An 18291-nucleotide genomic window follows, 5' to 3' on the forward strand; every position below is an offset into this window, starting at 1 on the left:
CTCTTCCTCATCTTGTTCCTGTCGTTTGGCCTAGGTATCTGGATACCTCTGCTTACACACAATGGCATCCGCCATAACATTCTGATCAGACATGCAAATGTCGCATCTCTCACTCTCATGAGGCCCCTGCAGAGACTGAGATCATTAGCGTTCTAGTTCATTTCATTGTTATTTTTCCTTTGTTGGTTCTTTTGTATGTTGGGGGGGGTATTGGGTTTGGGGTTATTTGTTTTGTTTTGTTTTTTAATTTTTGCTCTTTAGTTATGTGTTGTGTGCACCATGGGTGCATCGTTTTACACGTGTACAGTGTGTGCACATGAGTCCAGCTGCTATAGATGCCAGAAGAGGGTACTAGATCCTCTGGTGACAGTTACTGGCAGTTGCGAGCCACTACTCGGTGCACAACCACACCAAGCCATTTGATTATTTTCCATATAAGCAAACTATAGAGAAATTAAATTATAGAAAAAAGTAGATTCAAGCCCACAACCTGCAGTCCCATTGGCTGTATCTGACAGAAAAAAAAAGTATATGACAAAGTATCTGAAGAAGCAATTTAAGGAAAGAAAGGTGTGTTTTGATTCATAGTTTCAAAGAGGTGCAGTCCATCACGCATCAGGAACATGAGGTAGTGCTCCTCTTACAAAGGAAGACAGAAAACAGAAGCCTCTGGCCAGAATCAGAAGTGAAACACCTTCAAGGCCTACCCAGTGACCCATTTCTACAAACTAAGCCATGGTCCCAAAGACTCCACAATCTCTTAAAACAGCCCCAGAGGTAGGTAGGGACCAAGTGTTCACATACACAAGACAATGGGGGACGTCTCACATTCAAAACCATAATAGCAAATTAAATCTTCATACACAGATATTATATTTTAAGATAAGGTCTCACAAAGCTGGCCTCAAACTTTCGATGTATCCCAGAATGACCTTGAACTTCTGATCCCCTTGCCTCTACCTCTTGAGTTTCACATCCATTAGTGTGTAAACTACCATCAGTTTATATTGTGATGGAGACAGAACCCAGGGTTTTGTCCATGCCAGACAAAAACACTGTACCCCCCCCACTGAGTTAGAGGCTGAGTCTAGAGAATGAATCTTTGTAAAAATTGAAACCACTTGAGGGCCAAATTATAGCAGCTAGACCAAAGGGAAAGGGCCGAGGGGGGGGTGGGTGAGAGAAAGGTGCACATGTGGTAGAATTTAGCGTCCTCTATCACTCTCCACCTCGTTCTCTTTTTAGTCTATCTTTGTATGTGTGTGTCCACGTGTATATGTATACTGCATGCATACAGGTATCCTTAGAGTCCAGGACATTGGACCCCCTGAAACTGGAAACTGCAGGTAGTTGTAAGCTCCCTGATGAGGGTATTAGAATCAAATTTGGGGTCCCTGCAAGAATAACACGCCCTCTTAACTGCTGAGCCATCCCTTTAGCCCCACCTTATTTTTAGAGACAGGATCTGTCATTGAAGGCAGAGCTCACCATTGGCTAGAGTGGCCGGTTCGTGGATTCCAGGATCCATTTTCTCAGCTCCAGACCCTGCCTCTCTTACACTGGGGTCACAATCATGTGTAACCACATCCAGATCTATGTGAAGAGTGTCAAGGATCCTGCCAAATCCTGCTACTCATGCTTGCACAGTGAGTCCCTTACCCATTCAGTCATCTCCTCAGTTCCATGAAGAGTTCTTCTCAGAGACCATTACTCAAGGGAAGATGGGACTCTGACTGTGCTACAGAAAAGAATTTCAGAGACCAGATATGGTGGGTGGCATCCCTGAATGCAGGGGAGGCAGCAGAAGCAGATGGATCTCCGAGTTTGAGTCCAGCCTGGTTTATATAGTGGGTACAGGACAGCCAGGGCTACATAATGAGATTCTGTCTCTAAATAAATAACTAAAATAAAAACAAAACCAAAAACCAACAACATACAAACAACAAAATATTCACGGACAAGCCAGATATGAAGAACAGAAGAAGTTTATTAGGAAGAGGGCTTAACTCAAATTTAAGCAGAGGTTGCTCAGGTAAAGGGTAAGACATTTCTATTGTGGATGTAAGTTTCTCAAGGGAGAGTCATTTAAGGGTCTTAACGTTAGCCATATACAAATTTCAGTGATTCAAAAGTCACATCGCAGCTTTATAGTTCCAGCTATAAAAATGTACCCTTGCCGGGCAGTGGTGGTGCACGGCTTTAATCCCAGCACTTGGGAGGCAGAGGCAGGCGGATTTCTGAGTTCGAGGCCAGCCTGGTCTACAGAGTGAGTTCCAGGACAGCCAGGGCTACACAGAGAAGCCCTGACTCAAAAACCCTAAATAAATAAATAAATAAATAAATAAATGTGTGTCCTCTTTCCCCCACTTTTTTGATAAATGAGATTATAGGGTGGCTCCAAGGAGTTAAAATGAAATCCTGGGTCACAGGGTGGCACAAAAGGGTTAAGATTTGTCCTTTCCTGTATATGAGAGTGTTAATAAGATTTCTAGAAAACCAAAAAGTTTACAGCTGGGAAAGAAAAGGCTAGATGCCCTTGAGCTTTAGGCATGGCTCACAACTACTTTGAAAAGGAGTACCTATGTAAGGAGGACCTATGTAAGGAGTACCTATGTAAGGAGGACCTATGTAAGGAGGACCTATGTAAGGAGGACCTATGTAAGGAGGACCTATGTAAGGAGGACCTATGTAAGGAGGACCTATGTAAGGAGTGCCTATGTAAGGAGTATCTATGTAAGGAGGACCTATGTAAGGAGTATCTATGTAAGGAGGACCTATGTAAGGAGTGCCTATGTAAGGAGTATCTATGTAAGGAGGACCTATGTAAGGAGTACCTATGTAAGGAGGACCTATGTAAGGAGTGCCTATGTAAGGAGTATCTATGTAAGGAGGACCTATGTAAGGAGTACGTAAGTAAGGAGGACCTATGTAAGGAGTACCTATGTAAGGAGGACCTATGTAAGGAGTACCTATGTAAGGAGTATCTATGTAAGGAGGACCTATGTAAGGAGGACCTATGTAAGGAGGACCTATGTAAACAAATGATGGGCATCTTCCCATATTTGTGTGAACATGTATGTGCAGGTCAAAGGTCCACATCAAGTATCTTCTTTATGCTGGGCAGTGGTGGCACACGCCTTTAATCCCAGCACTTGGGAGGCAGAGGCAGGCGGATTTCTGAGTTCGAGGCCAGCCTGGTCTACAGAGTGAGTTCCAGGACAGCCAGGGCTACACAGAGAAAGCCTGTCTCAAAAAAACAAAACAAAACAAAAACAAAAAAAGAAAGAAAAAAGTGTCTTCTTTATTCATTCTCTATGTTTTTTTTTTAATTTATTTATTTATTTATTTATGCATTTTTGAGACAGGGTTTCTCTACACAGCCCTGTCTGTCCAGGAATTCACTATGTAGACCAGGCCAGCCTTAAACACACAGAAAGCCTCTGCCTCTGAACTGCTAAGATTAAAAGCATCTATCATCACACAAAACCTTCTACAGACTTTTTAAAGATATAGTTTTTATGTGCATGAGTGTTTAGCCTGCACGTATGTATGTGCACCACAAGCATTCCTGGAGCTCACAGAAGCCATAATGAACATCAAATCCCCTAGCACTGAAATTACAGGTAGTTTTGAGTCACCATTTGGGTGCCAGGAACCAAGCCTGAGTCTTCCGCAAGGACAGTGAATGTTCTTATATTTTTATTTTTTGAGTCTCTTGTATCCCAGGCATGCCTCAAACTCACTATGTTCCTGATGACCTTGATTGAACTTTTAAAATTATCTTTCTTTTTTGAGGCAGGTGTACTTATGTACGCGCACACACACACACACACACACACACACACACACGGCCCTACATGTTGTTATTAAACACCCCATCTTTTGCCATATTCCAAAGTCCTAAAGTAACAGTAGGATTACATTGCACCCTAAATGGCAGAATTCTTAGATTTCTAAATATTCACTGTAAATTACATCTTCCCTCAAAAGAGTTTTTAAAAGTCTGTCCAAGCTGGCTTGAAACACTGTTGGTCACATAAGCTTTGCCCATACTGAGATCCTGTTCTAGAATGAATTATTAACGTCCAAAGTGTGTCAGCAGGACTTGGTGGCCCAGGGTGTCTTTCCAGCTTTTGGGAGGTAGAGGCAGGAGGATCTGGAGTTCAAGGTCATCCTCAACTAAACAAGTTCAAAGCCAGCCTGGGTTACATGAGACCCTGTCGAAAAAAACAAAACCAACCAAACAAAAGCACCATGTCAGCACTCTGCCTTCTATCAGCTCATTCTTTCAATATTGCTATTCATTCAACAATGTGTAAGATTCTAGGGGATATTTCTGTGAACCACAGAGATAAGGAAAAACTACCCTCCCTTCGACATACACAGAAGGGTAGTTCTTGCCCCTCATCAAGGAGACTTCTCTTTGCAACAGATAGAGAATATTACAGAAAATCACAAAGGATCAAAATGCCATTGTTGAGCCCAGTCCCAGTCGACAGATCTACAAAACACTCCCACAACAAAGGCTCAGAGAACACTTTGGAAGAGGGGGCAAAAAGATTGTAAAAGCCAAAACTTCAGGGAGTTTGCTGTATGACTGTGTCTCCTAGTGGTGTCAACGTTACATCCATAAAATCTCACAAGCATGGCTGCCTAAGCATGACCAGAACAAGGAATAACACGGAAGGGGAAAATCTCATGGGCCTCAATCCCAGACAAAGAGCTACAGGCAACTAAGGAGAGCTGAGAACAGGAGAAACGGTCTTCCCCAGGGAAGAGCACACCAACTGGTTATCCAACACCAAATGGTCAGCCCTGAAAACATACCTAAAGGAGGTTGAATTATTAATATAATCATACACTCATCTATACACACACACACACACATACACACATACACACACACACATACACACATACACACACACACATACACACACACACACACACACACACACATACACACATACACACACCACACATACACACACACACACACACACACACACATACACACATACACACACACACATACACACACACATACACACACACACACACATACACACACACACATACACACACACACACACATACACACATACACATACACACATACACACACACACACACACACACATACACACACATATTCTTTACCTATTCCCTAGAAAGTATAAGAGGAAAAAGAGGCCATGAATTTCAAAGTCCTGGGTAGGGAGTACATAGAAGATGTTGGAAGAAGGTAAGGAAAGGGGGAAATGATGTAATTTTATTATGATTCCCCCAATAAAAAATTGAAAATTAATAAATAAATGGAAGACAAGAAAATCCTCCCCTCATGAAGCTGGTCTTTTGGTGGACAAGACAGATTATCAATAAAAACAAACAAGCATTTGCTAAAGTAGATTAGATACCGACTTTTGGCAAGAGTAAAATAAACCAGGAAATGGGAGAAGGGATGTGGGAGAGTGTGACAGTGAAGTGTGAGCTCGGGAGAGTGTGACAGTGAAGTGTGAGGTCGGGACAGGCTTACAGAGGCGGGTGTTAGAACAGAGACTGGACAGGCAAAACTGACCTGATACAGACTTGACACTCATTACCCACAAGGACACAGCAGGCAATGGGAAGAGCAGGTTCAAAGGCCCTGAGGCATAAAATATCCGTCTTCAGTGGAATGGACACTTGCTCCTGGTCTTGTCTTCATATACCAGGGAGAACAGCTGGTACAAATTAGTGATCAATAAAGATGGGGTGAGTGTGGTTTTCAGGAACAGCCTGCTCAGGGCTCAAATAATGATGACCCTGGGGGCACTGTCTTCTTCACCGCTGTTATTTACTACAACACTGGTTTTTTTTTTTTTTTTTTTTTTTTTGGTTTTTCGAGACAGGGTTTCTCTGTGTAACCCTGGCTGTCCTGGAACTCACTTTGTAGACCAGACTGGCCTCGAACTCAGAAATCCACCTGCCTCTGCCTCGCAAGTGCTGAGATTAAAGGCGTGTGCCACCACTGCCTGGCTAACAGCACTGGTCTTAAGTCCTGCTCTGTTCAGGCTCTTTGCTGTGTGACCCTTGTCTCAGGTGCTCAGGAGTGTGAGGAACCAGTAAAGGTTGAGCACAGGACTTCCCAGCCAACGTGGGCAACAGAGTGAATCCTAAGAATTAAAAAATAAATAGATAGATAGGGCTTGAAAGATAGCACAAGGGCTAAGAACACTGGGTGCTCTCCCACAGGACATGGGGTCTGGTCCCCAGCACCCATATGGCACCTCACAACCTTCTGTAACTCCAGTACCTGGTACCCTCCTCTGGCCTCCCAGACACTGTATGCACATAGTGCAGGCATAAAAGCAGGCAGAACGCTCATACCTGTAAAGTAAACATAAATATCTTTAAAAGATAAATAAATCAAATTAAAAGACCAGGAAGATGGATCAGCAGATAAAGCATTTGCTGAATAAACACACAAGAACCTGACCTCAGGGTTTTGGCTTTTCCTACCCTCCCACCCACTCTCTTTTGCTGGGGGTCTTTTTCTCTGTGTGTCTTTCCCTGTACTTCCTCAGCCCTAATTTATAAAAAAGCATTTAACACACACACACACACACACACACACACACAAGAAACCAACCACAACAAATGTCACTTCAGATCATCTGAACCCATGTAAGAGCCAGACAGTCATTGGAGCAGGCAGGGAACCTCTGCGGCAATCTGGCTAAACTAAGTGAACCAAAGAGCTTGGAGGCCTGCCTCGGTAAATAAATTGATGAGCAATTGAGAAACAAATCCATCAGTCTCTGTACTCTACAAACACCCCCGCCCAACACATGCACCCACATCACAGACACATATATACACAAAATACAAATAATTAAGCTAAACAATATATAAAACCAAAAGTTGCAAGGGATAAACCATCTTGCAACTCTGATGGGAAAAGGAAGCTCCCCTCCCCCCCCCCCCCCCGAAAACCCTCTGGGACTAGAGTAGAAGGGGGTGGGTTGTGGAGGGGGAAAAGCTAAAGTTTACACATTAATTGAAGGATGAGGTTTCAAACCTGGTAAGTAGCAGGATCCGGAATCACCTAGTTTGAAGCCACCCAGCTCCAAATGGCCCTGAAAATATTCCCACTGTGAGTGTGGAAGCCATTCCTAGACTGGGGACAGGTGGCTGGAGCCTCAGGACAAGTACAGCCTGAGAAAGCAAAAGCAGGTGCCTCAAGCCAGAAAAGGGGCCCAGGGGCAGTATGGTGTGGGTAGAGGCCAGGGATGGGTTCTAGGGACTGCAGTATGGAACAGTCCCTCTGATTTGGCACAGTGTTCAGAGAAGTTGGGTCGGGGCAGGAGGGTTCAGGCACCATAGCAATTGTTCACACAGTGCATGCTGTATGCATGTGATTTCCAAGTTCAAGACTAAGTTCAGAGTAACGACAGAGAACCACCTGTATCCCTAGCTGAACTCAGCATGAGAGAATGTTTGTGGTTGAAACTCCCCTGCTCCCTCCCACAACCACCCCTCTTCCTCCCCTGCTCCCTACAAAGGCTGTCATTACCCCATTTCTAAGGACAAGTAAACCTAGAATCAGAGTCGGTCAAGGCCAAGCTTGGAATTCTGAGACCAGGGGTAATGGGGTAGAACACTCCCACAATCGGGCCTGGGATGAAGCTGGCTGGAATCCCAGCCTTGCTCCACTACACTGGTCATCTCCTTCATGTACAAACTCCTCATCAATTTAAACACTGTGTCCCAAAGATGATCATGACTTCTCTGGCAGGCCTTAGTTTTTATATCTGTAAAATGGGACTAGCTAGGTCTAGCGAGTTAAAGCAGTGAACTCAAAGGACAAGCAGATCAAAGCCCCCAGGCGGGAGCTTTGTGAAGCTGGGACCCAACTGAGATTTATTCACTCACCCTCGGGCACCGTGCCTGGCACACGGGGAGGCGCCTGAAAAATGTTTGCTTGAGCAAGGACCAGCCCTCAATAAATAACAGCTGTTGTTGACTGGCTAATGGAGGCAAGGCATTGGGCTCTCCCCTTGTCCCATCCCCCTCTCTACCATCCAACTCGATTTTACCCCTTTCTCCAAGCCCCCATCTCCTCCACCTCTTTCTATTTAAACTTTCCTCCCCCAACCATCTCCCGCCTAACCCCTCCTTTCCGTCCTCCGCCCATCCCCCTACCGTGTGCGTCCTCTCCTCCCCCACTGTCCACCTCAGTCCCCTCACCCCCAACCCCGCCTTCTTCTATCCCCGCCCCCAGCCTCCCCCCCAAAAAACCTTTTCCAACTCCCATTCCAACCCCCACCCCAAGTTCCTCCCGGCATCTCCACCCACGCGGGTGCCCTTCGCGAGGCGGGGTAATCCGGGCTCCGGGGTCCTTGGCTTGGGTCCAGCCTGAGGCCCTGGGCGGCGGCGGCAGCAGCAGCGGCGGCGGCGGGCGGGGTTTGGGGGTTTTTTATAACCCTGGCAGGCTGCTCAGGAAGTGAGTGCCTTCCCGCGCCCCCTCCCCCGGCCACGCCACCGCGCTCGCTCCCTCCCTTCCTGTGCGCCTGGCGGTGAGTCTGTGCGGCTACCGCGGACCGGAGGCTCCAGGCACGCAGGTACCGGCGATCTGGGGACCCAGCTGGGCAGTGCAGTCGCCGGAGTGCAGTGATTATAAGTGACTTTGTGTGTCTCAGGAACAAGGTGTGCCGGATGGATGCCGTTGTGCGTGTGTTCTGTCGGTGCGGAGTGGCCCTGAAGTGTGCAGATACAGACTGCCTGTCTGTTTGGGTTGGCTCAGGTTTGGGGCGGGGGTCGAGGTCAACCACGAATCTAAATGGTTGTGCTTCTGCGGATTGTGTGCCCTTGTGGCTTTCAGCATCTGGGAGCGACTGTGTGGGCAGACTGTTGAGGTGTGTTGAGTGTTTGCCTAAGTGAGGGTAAACTGTCATTTGCACTCAGAAAAGTGCCTGTCGTGCGTGTAAATGCCAAGTGTGTCCGGCTCTGAATATTTGTATTTCTCTGGAGCGTTATTTGTGGAAATGCCTGTATGTATTTGTGCCTGAGTTTATAGGATTTGTTAGTTCCCCTGCTATGAATGTGTAAGCGTGTGCGTGTGCGTGTGCGTGCGCGTGCGCGTGTGCGTGTGCGTGTGCGCGTGTGTGTGTGTGTGTGTGTTGACTTTCTGTGTTAAATGAACATATATAGGCTCCTAGGCTTGTGGGTTGTCTTGTGTAACTGTGCACATAGGCCTCTGGTGTACATGTTTGTCTGGGTTTGTCTTGTGTGTCCGTGTGGAAATATGTGTTTCTGTATACATAGGTCTGGGGTATGTCGTTGTGTGTGTTTGGGTAGTGAACTAGGCCTTCCTGCTGTTCAAGTGTGGTTGCCCTATAGTGTGACTGTTTGTGTGTCTGCCTGTGAGAGTGGAGCTGGGACTGCCACTTCCCCTCAGTTGGTCATCAGTGCCACTGTACTGAGGCAAGGTGTCTCTCTACCAGGGGGAGACACACTTTAATTAACAGCTGGTTGGTGGTAATGGGAGTGGTGAGCAGTGCAGCCCCTCCCCCTTAGGCCTCCTGTCTGCCTTTTGTCTGTGTGCTCGCAGCAGCCAGGCCAGATGTGCATGCCTGGAGGAAGCCTGCTGCCTCCGGCTGACGGCTGCCTATGCCTGGCCAAAGAAGTTCTGTCCTCCACCAGAGAAGCGTCTGCCTCTTTAGCAGGGTTCCCCCACAGCCTGGCCTACAAAGGTCTAGGTGTGGAGTGCTGGTTCCCGTAGGATCCCAGGGATGGGACGGAGCCACAGTTTCCCCGAGGCATTTCCTCCTCTGGCACTTGCCCCCTTCCCCCAGGCTAGTGGCCTCCCTGCAGCCTCTAGAGGAGGGGCTTGAGGGAAGGGCCAAGCCTAGGTACACACACACACACACACACACACACACACACACACACGATACATATACACACCCATAGTGTAGATCCCTCTCTTGTGGTCTTGTGCCGAGCCAAACATGAGACCCCTCTCAATTGTAACTCATCCTCAGATAGGCCTTGTCTGCCCCATCTTGGTATCTGAGAGCCTACACTCCTACCAGTAGCTGTTACCCTGTGGGCAGGTGAGAGAAAGGTCAGAGGTTGGGAGGCTGGGTCCCCTGCCATTGCTACCTTGGGTAAAATGGGATGCTTAAAGCTGGAGAGGACTATTGTCAGCCTTTTTAAAACTTAAATATATTTAAAATATATACTTACTTATAAATGTGTGCATGTATGTGATGGCATGAGTTTATGAGTAACATGTTTATGTAGGTGCCCATGGAGGCCAGAAGAGGGTATCAGATCGCCTGGACCCAGAGTTATAAGTGGTCATAATGTGCCTACTATGTGTGCTGGGCGGAAGCAAACCCAAGTCCTCTGTAGGAGCATTAGTCATTCTTAACTACTGAGCCATCTCTCCCACCTTCTGGGTCGATTTCAGATTTAGTTGAGGTCTCCACAGAAGGAGTGGTGGGAAAGAAGAAAAAGAAGGACCTTGAGGGAGGAGAAGATGTTAACTTTAAGAACTGAGAAAAGATGAAAGTCAAGAGGATTTTTACCAGGCCCAAGGAAGGGGTCAGAAGACTCAGCAAACTCTGAGCTGCAGAAACTCATCTCTAGGAGGCTGGGAATATAGCTCAGTTGGGAGCGTGCTGAGGCCTGGGTTCCATCCCCAGGATCGCATAAACTGGGAATGGTGGCACACACTGTCCCTTCTCAGCACATGGAAGGTGGAAGCAAGCGAACCACAAATTCAAGTTCTTGGCTAAATAAAAAGTTTGCGGTGAATCTAGGATATATGAGATACTGTCTCAAAAAGACAAAACAAACAAACAAACAGGAAAAAAAAAACCAAAACCTCAGTTTAGAGCTGAAAATCAACCTGCCTCTTTTCCTTTGTGCCCCTTCTGGCTTCGTCCCCTGCCCAGTGCCAACTGACAGAAGAATCCATATATGTTCAACATGATACTAACTAGTGAGGCCTCTAGAAGTGGGGGGCTGAGAGGAAGATAGGAACCCACCACCCAACCCAGAGTACACAGTCTAGATGAACAAGACTGTGCAACTCCAAAATATCTGTAAGAGAGATGTCTCTTACTGCAGGGATCCAAGCAGAAGTAGGGAATGTGACTTTCTCTGCTAGCATCTTGGAGAAATTCCGGCTTCTCTGTCTTCTGCCAAACTGCCCTGTTTGGGGATTGACTCTCAGACTTGGCTGGAACGCAATGAAAACAAGACTGTGTGATTAAGGGGGGCTTGGATTTGTACAGAAGAGGAGGTGGAGGGTGGGGACCAGAGGGCAGGGAAGGGGCTTGGCAGAGTGGTTAGCCCAAAGTAGTGTCTCCAGCAGACTAGTCTGGGGCAGATGCCTGAGAAACAGGCCTGCCTGCAGGATTAACTCACATTAGGAAGGAGAAAGGATCTGAGAGCAAAAGCAGAATAAAGATGGCTCAGCGGATAAAGGAGCTTGCTGCCAAGCCTGATGACCTGAGATAGATCCTCTGGCTCCACATGGTAGAAGGGGAGAGCCAACTCTCAAAAGTTGTCCTCTGACCTCCGTACACACAAAATAAAGGAAGAATGCATTTTTTTTTTTTAATTAAAGAGCAAGGCTAGGAATGTAAGGTGAAGGTAAAGCCTCTGAGAATATGTGATCACAATGTAGCAAGGTAACAATGTACCTGTAAGCCAGGATGGTGATATTTGATCTCAGCACTAGGGAGGCAGAGACAGGTATATCTGAGCTCAAGGCTAGCCTGGGCTACAAAGTGAGTACCAGGACAGCCAGAGCAATACAGAGAAACCTCTTCTTGAAAATCAGAGGGAGAGGGGGAGATACCTGTAGCCAGGGATCCAAATTCAGATCCTAAGATGATGGGGACTTGAAGAAAGCCTGGAAGGCCTTAGCCTTGACTTTAATTATGGGCTGGAAATTCTCCCTGACCATTGCCCTGGCTTTAAAGTGACCACAGTTTTTAATTTGGTTTTAGGGGTTGGTTGGTTTGCTTGCTTTGTTTTCTAAGTTACACTTCTTGTTTAGTGCTGGATCTTGCAGAATCGTCAAGGTTTCTCTGATGTTTTGTTACTGATGTGTGTGGATGAGGGTATGCAGGTGCTACCCTGTGCCTATGGAAATCAGAGGATATGAAGTAATGCATGGAGGTCAGACAGGATCTGGGGAGTAAGCTAAGGCTGGTCAGGCAAGCTTCCAGAGCAGATGCCTTCACCTGCTGAGCCAGCTCACTGCCCCCCACCCCACCCCACCCCGCTCCCCACCTTTGATTTTGCAGTTCCCTAGCCTGGTGCACTCTCTGTTCCCTCATGATTTGTTATTTTTGTCCTTCAAACAACTGGTTTCTCTAGAGAACATGTCATAATCTGGGACACCCTCTTTTCTCTACATTGACATGTCTGTCACTCCCAGAAGCAAAGCTTCAGAAGGATAGAAGACAGCACCTGCTGTCATGTGGGGAGCTGTGAGATCATCTACTCTGAATCCACCCAGCCCAGGACTGTCATTAGCCCTTGAGTGAATCTGATTTCTACCACAGTTTGCTGCATAACCCTGGTCCGTTTTCATCACCTCTCATCTATACAAACGGTGATCTAGAATGATTGATTGTAGTCCCCACTTAGGCAGAGACTTATTCTGAACATGAAATACACTAGTGTTTGTCTTGGTATTTTCCTGTTCATATGACAAAATACCCTGGCAAAAGTAATTTAGGGGATACAGGGCTTACTTTAAAATTTTTTTAATTTTTAATTTTGCGTGCTTGTGCCCACTCATCATGTTCCACAGCACAGATGTGGAAGCAGAGGACAACTTGCAGTTCTTCCTGATCACTGTGTGGGCTTAGGGGGTTGAACTCAGGTTGCCGTGCTTGATAGCAAGCATCAGTACTCACTAAGCCATCTTGCTGGCACTAGCTCCTTTTCTCGTGCGGTCCAGGGTGCCTTGCTTGGGGATTACTCCCACCCACTAACAGAACCCAATCAGTATTTTCTCTGACAGGCATTTTCAGAGGCCTACCTCCCAGGCGATTCTAGATCGGTTACTTGAGAAGGTGGCTTCTTGTCCTCGTCCCTGTTCCTTCTGAGTGTGGACATGATAGGGAGGCTGTGGGAGATAAGAACAAATACTAAAATTGTTCTGAAATCTTCTGATAGAAGTGCTTTGGTCTTGGAGAGCTTGCAGGGCACCCCTTTCAGTCTGGCAAGGAGAGCTTGCAGGGCACCCCTTTCAGTCTGGCAAGGGTCCTTGGCACTGGCTACAGTGGGATCAAAGCCCCTCCTGACTCAGTCTCTCTTCCCAGGGGACCAGTGATGCTGCCCAGACTGTGAACAGAGGAGGCAGCACTGTAGGGGCTGCCAGCAGCCGGGGCTGGGGAGAGACATGTGGACACGTAGCCCCTATGGCTTCTGCCTGCCAGATCCTCCGCTGGGCCCTTGCCCTGGGGCTGGGCCTCACACTCAAGGTCACACATGCCTTCAGATCTCAAGGTAGGAAATGATTCAATGGTGTCAATTCAAAGGGACCAAGAAACTAAGGAAACCAGTTGGTCCTTGAGAAAGAGAGAAGTCAGGGGCTAGGGTTGGGGGGATTCATGGGTGGGAATGCATAGGCTGAGTAGTCACTAGGTGACCTGGATTCGAGGATGATGAGGAATTACTGCTTTGGCAGCTGGGACCCACCCCAGTCTTCTTACCCCTTTTCCTATAGATGAACTTCTGTCCAGTTTGGAGAGCTATGAGATTGCCTTCCCAACTCGAGTGGACCACAACGGGGCAATGCTGGCCTTCTCTCCACCTGCCCTCCGGAGGCAGCGTCGGGGTGCGGGGGCTACAGCTGAGTCCCGCCTATTCTACAAGGTGGCCGCACCCAGCACTCACTTCCTGCTGAACCTGACTCGCAGCCCCCATCTCCTGGCAGGGCACGTCTCAGTGGAGTACTGGACCCGGGAAGGTCTGGCCTGGCAGAGGGCTGCCCGGGCCCACTGCCTCTACGCTGGCCACCTGCAAGGCCAGGCTGGTAGCTCCCATGTGGCCATCAGCACCTGTGGGGGCCTGGTGAGCTGAGGATTCTGGGAAGCAGGGGATATGCCCAGTTCTTTCTGGAAGTTAAGAAAACCACATGATCAGCACAATGTAACCATCATAGTAGGGTGTTTTAAAAGTATTTCGAGCTGATAGGTCCTCTGAGAAGAAGCAGAAGATGTACTTAAAGGAAAATGTATAGACTTATGTAAGGCTGAAAGTAAAGCAACATGTGTCTCTAGAAGGTAGACAAAAAAGCATAGCACGCTAGCAGTAGGGTGGGATGGCTCAATGCATAAAGGCACTTGCTGTCCAGCCTGAACACTTGACTTTGATCCCCAGGACCCATGTTATGGAGGGGAGGGAGGAACTTCCTCAAGGTGTCCTCTGAGCTCTACACATGTGCGGTGGCATGTGCACACTCACACACAGCCACACACAAATAAGTGTCGTAAAAACACCCTTGTAAGGAATTAAAAGAGTTTAAGAGGGGTTGAAGGGAGGAAAAGGGAGAGAGAATGAAATTGAACTTAAAATGTTTTAAATGTTTTCTTTTTCTTTTAAGACTGGGACCGGGGAGGTGGCTCAGTTAATAGAGTTTATACACTAGGAATTGACTTCAGATCCCAGCCTGTGCACACCTGTAACTGAAGGGCTGGCTGGTAGGGGAGACAAGAACATTCTGGAGATCTTCATAGCCAGCCAGTCTAACCAGAAAATAGCAAGTCCCAGATTCAGTGAGAAATCCAGTCTGGAGGAGATAAAGCAGAGAGTGACAGGGGACCTCCTGTTCCTCCTCTTGCCTGTGTACAAGTGCTCAGGCTTGTACACCTCCACAGACACACACACACATGCACGCACACAGACACACACACACGCACACACACACTCACACAGACACACACACGCGACAATATAAACCAGATGTGGGGCAATCCCAAGCCCTTGTGAGGTGGAGGCAGAAGTTCTGAGTCATCTAAACCACGCAGTGAGTTTGAGGCTAGCCTGAGCTACATAAAACCTCACCTCAGTCAAACAAAAACAACCAAACAAAAGAAGAGCTCAGTGGTAGAGTACTTGCCTTGCATGCAGAAGGCCTTAGCTTTGGTTCCTAGTACTGAAAAGGGGAAAAGAAGAAAATCAGAGAGATAGAGTCCAGGACACCAGAGCCTAACTGAGCTTTCTGTCCCCCATCCAGCATGGTCTGATCGTGGCAGATGACGAAGAGTATCTGATTGAGCCCCTGCAAGGTGGACCCAAAGGTCGCCGTGGCCCGGAAGAGAGTGGCCCTCATGTAGTATACAAGCGTTCGTCTCTGCGTCACCCCCACCTGGACACAGCCTGTGGAGTGAGAGGTACTCCTGTGCCTTTGGGGATGGGCAAGGAGGTTATATGACTTTACTCCTTAGAGGTAGAGATTGGCAGCTGAGTCTCTCCACCCCAAAGGTCAACTGGACACTGTACCATGAAAAAGAAACTTTTGAGAGGACAGTGATTGAACTCAAGAGTTCCATTCACCTGCAGGCCAGGGCCATGAAGGATACAGATACTGAGAGGATGATGCTGTAAGACAGTGGAGTGACCATCGTTGCTGTGGTCAGCCATCTGGCAGCTGATAGGTGTTCAGAGGGGAAGCCATTCTTGACCTCAAATCATTGCCAGATCACACGGTTAACCTGCAGACTGGTCACAGCCGACACTTGAGTAGTTAAAGCCGCTGAAACGCCAACAAGGGCTAAGAGTGAGTTGAGTGGTAGAGTGTTTACCCGAGTTGCAGAAGGCCCTACAAAACATGCACACACAAAGAAAGGCTGATGCAGTTGGGACCCATTTCCTCCTGCTTGGTTGCCTTGCCCAACCTTGATATGAGAGTTTTATGCCCAGTCTTATTGTATGTATCTTGTTAGGCCATGTCCGGTGGATGTCCTTGGGTGGAAGGAATGGAGGGAGGGTAACTGTGGTCAAGATGTAATGTATGAGAGAAGAATAAAAGATGTTTTTTAAAAAAAAAAAAAAAAGTCAGGCTGAGGAGATGGCTTAGTGAGTAAAGTCCTCACCATGCAAGTATGAGGACCAACCAGAATTCATACCTTCATATCCCTAGCATCCTGGCAAAAATACATCAAGCCACATAAAATCCCAGGGTTAGGGAGACAGACAGGTGATCCCTAGAACAAGCTAGATAGCTAGATCAGATGAATCAGTTAGCTCCGAGTTCAAGTGAGACCCTGTCTCTATATATAAGATTGAAAACAATATAAGGAAGACACCCAATGTCAACCTCTGGCCTACACACACACAGGCAGTCAGCTGAAGAGCTCGGGCACTCTTCCTACAATCATGTTCACCACACAACAGGTCACTGTAAACCATTTAGGGAGTGAAAGAATAGGAAAGCCTATAAGGTGGCTATGGCAACACAAACCTAGCATCAACGTGCTTGGCAAGGTCAAGAGCTCAAGGATGAATGCCGTCTACCACGGCTGCTGGGCAGAAGAGTCAGGAGACACACAGGAGTTCTGTATGGCAGTTGTCAGGCAGTTCTGGGACCCACCAGCAATAGGTGCTCGGTGCCTCTACTTTGTTTCCCAGATGAGAAACCATGGAAGGGTCGTCCATGGTGGTTACGCACCCTGAAGCCACCGCCTGCCAGGCCCCTGGGGAATGAATCTGAGCGAGGCCAGCCGGGCCTGAAGCGATCAGTCAGCAGAGAGCGCTACGTGGAGACCCTGGTGGTAGCCGACAAGATGATGGTGGCCTACCATGGGCGGAGAGATGTGGAGCAGTATGTGTTGGCCATCATGAACATTGTAAGTGCCTCCCCCTTCCTACACCTGGAGTCCTGAGGACTTGTAGCTAGCCTCTAGGATGTCAAGGGAGAGGGTGTCACACCCTCACCCTGATCTGCAACCAGAGGCCAGAACAATAAACTGGAAAAGGGGAAGAATAAAAAAAGAGGTCTGCAAAAGCCGTGAGCGATAGGCAGAAGCTTTGTACCAAAGGCTTAGCGACAGACAGCTGCGCTGATGGAGGCGGCTTGCCTGGGCTTAAATTGCAACTCTGTCCCCTTATGTCAGCCTTCCTAATACTGTGATCCTTTAATACTGTGTTCCTTATGTCGGAGTGACCCAACCATAAAATTATTTCATTGCTACTTTATAACTGTAATTTTGCTAGTTATGAATCATTATGTAAATATCTGATATGCACGATATCTGATGTGACCCCCAAAGGGATTTCGACCCACAGGTTGAAAACCTGAAAACTGGGGCCTTAAGTACTCTGCCTCGAGCAAGGTCTTCACTCTCCGCCATGAGTTAACTCCTATAAAGACTAAAGTAGACCCAGTGAACAGATAATGCATGTGCGTCGATGCATGGCATGCCTAACACACATGCAGCTCTGGAATCCCCAAGCTCCTAGCATCTCAGCACTCTGAAGCCTGAGGAAGAATTGCAAATCCAAGATGAACCTGAGCTATGGAAAAACCAAAGTAGCAGGGGATGGCAGGGATCGTGGGAAGGTGGCGGGTGGTAAGCGGTCAGCAGTGAAGAGCAGTTACTACACAGGACCCAAAGGTAGTGCGCAGCACACACACATGGAAGCTCACAACCACAATTCCACTTCTAGGAAATCCCACCCATCTTTCGGCCAACCCTGCTCCCTTGTACTCCCCTGTACACATGCTCCCATACATACACAGAACTAAAAAATAAAGTAATTTTTTTTTTGTTTTGTTTGTTTTTCAAGACAGCTTCTCTGTGTATCCTTGGCTATCCTGCAACTCTATGTAGGCCAGGCTGGCCTCAAACTCACAGAGATCCACCTGCCTCTACCTCCCAAGTACTGAGATTAAAGGTATATGCCACCATACTCGGCCAGTAAATGTTAAAACAAAACAAACAAACCACAAGGGGAAAAGGGAAATGGTTCATAGCCCATGGTAGATATGTCATAAGAGTTTTCTTTGTGTAAAAATAAACTTGCAGGGGCTGAGGAGATGGCACAGTCAATAAAGTGCTTTTTTTGTGTGGGAGGCAGAGGCAGGCAGATTTCTGAGTTCGAGGCCAGCCTGGTCTACAGAGTGAGTTCCAGGACAGCCAGGGCTACACAGAGAAACCCTGTCTCAAAACCAAAAAAAAAAAAAGAAAGAAAGAACCCACATTTAAAAATTAAAAATAAGCTGCACTGGTGGCATATGCCTTTCTTTGATCCCAGCACTTAGGAGGCAGAGGCAGG

At 47.4% G+C, this 18291-nt stretch overlaps 1 protein-coding gene across 4 annotated transcripts in view; it reads left to right on the forward strand.

Moving 5' to 3' along the window:
* Nucleotides 1-8471: 8471 nt before the first annotated feature.
* The window catches only part of Adamts10 (ADAM metallopeptidase with thrombospondin type 1 motif 10), a 31188-nt gene continuing 21368 nt past the window's right edge, over nt 8472-18291 (forward strand). For 3 of the 4 annotated variants that reach the window (XM_076919731.1, XM_076919733.1, XM_076919734.1), the window contains exons 1-5: nt 8472-8603; nt 13332-13518; nt 13739-14085; nt 15251-15407; nt 16645-16862. In XM_076919731.1, the coding sequence (XP_076775846.1) occupies nt 13431-13518; nt 13739-14085; nt 15251-15407; nt 16645-16862 (810 nt within the window). In that variant the 5' untranslated portion in view covers nt 8472-8603; nt 13332-13430. Of the gene's footprint in view, nt 8604-8669; nt 8689-13331; nt 13519-13738; nt 14086-15250; nt 15408-16644; nt 16863-18291 lie in introns of those variants that run through there. The other variant, XM_076919732.1, reaches the window with a different exon arrangement.

The sequence above is a fragment of the Arvicanthis niloticus genome, chromosome 22, assembly GCF_011762505.2.
Source record: "Arvicanthis niloticus isolate mArvNil1 chromosome 22, mArvNil1.pat.X, whole genome shotgun sequence".
NCBI classification, from domain to species: domain Eukaryota; kingdom Metazoa; phylum Chordata; class Mammalia; order Rodentia; family Muridae; genus Arvicanthis; species Arvicanthis niloticus.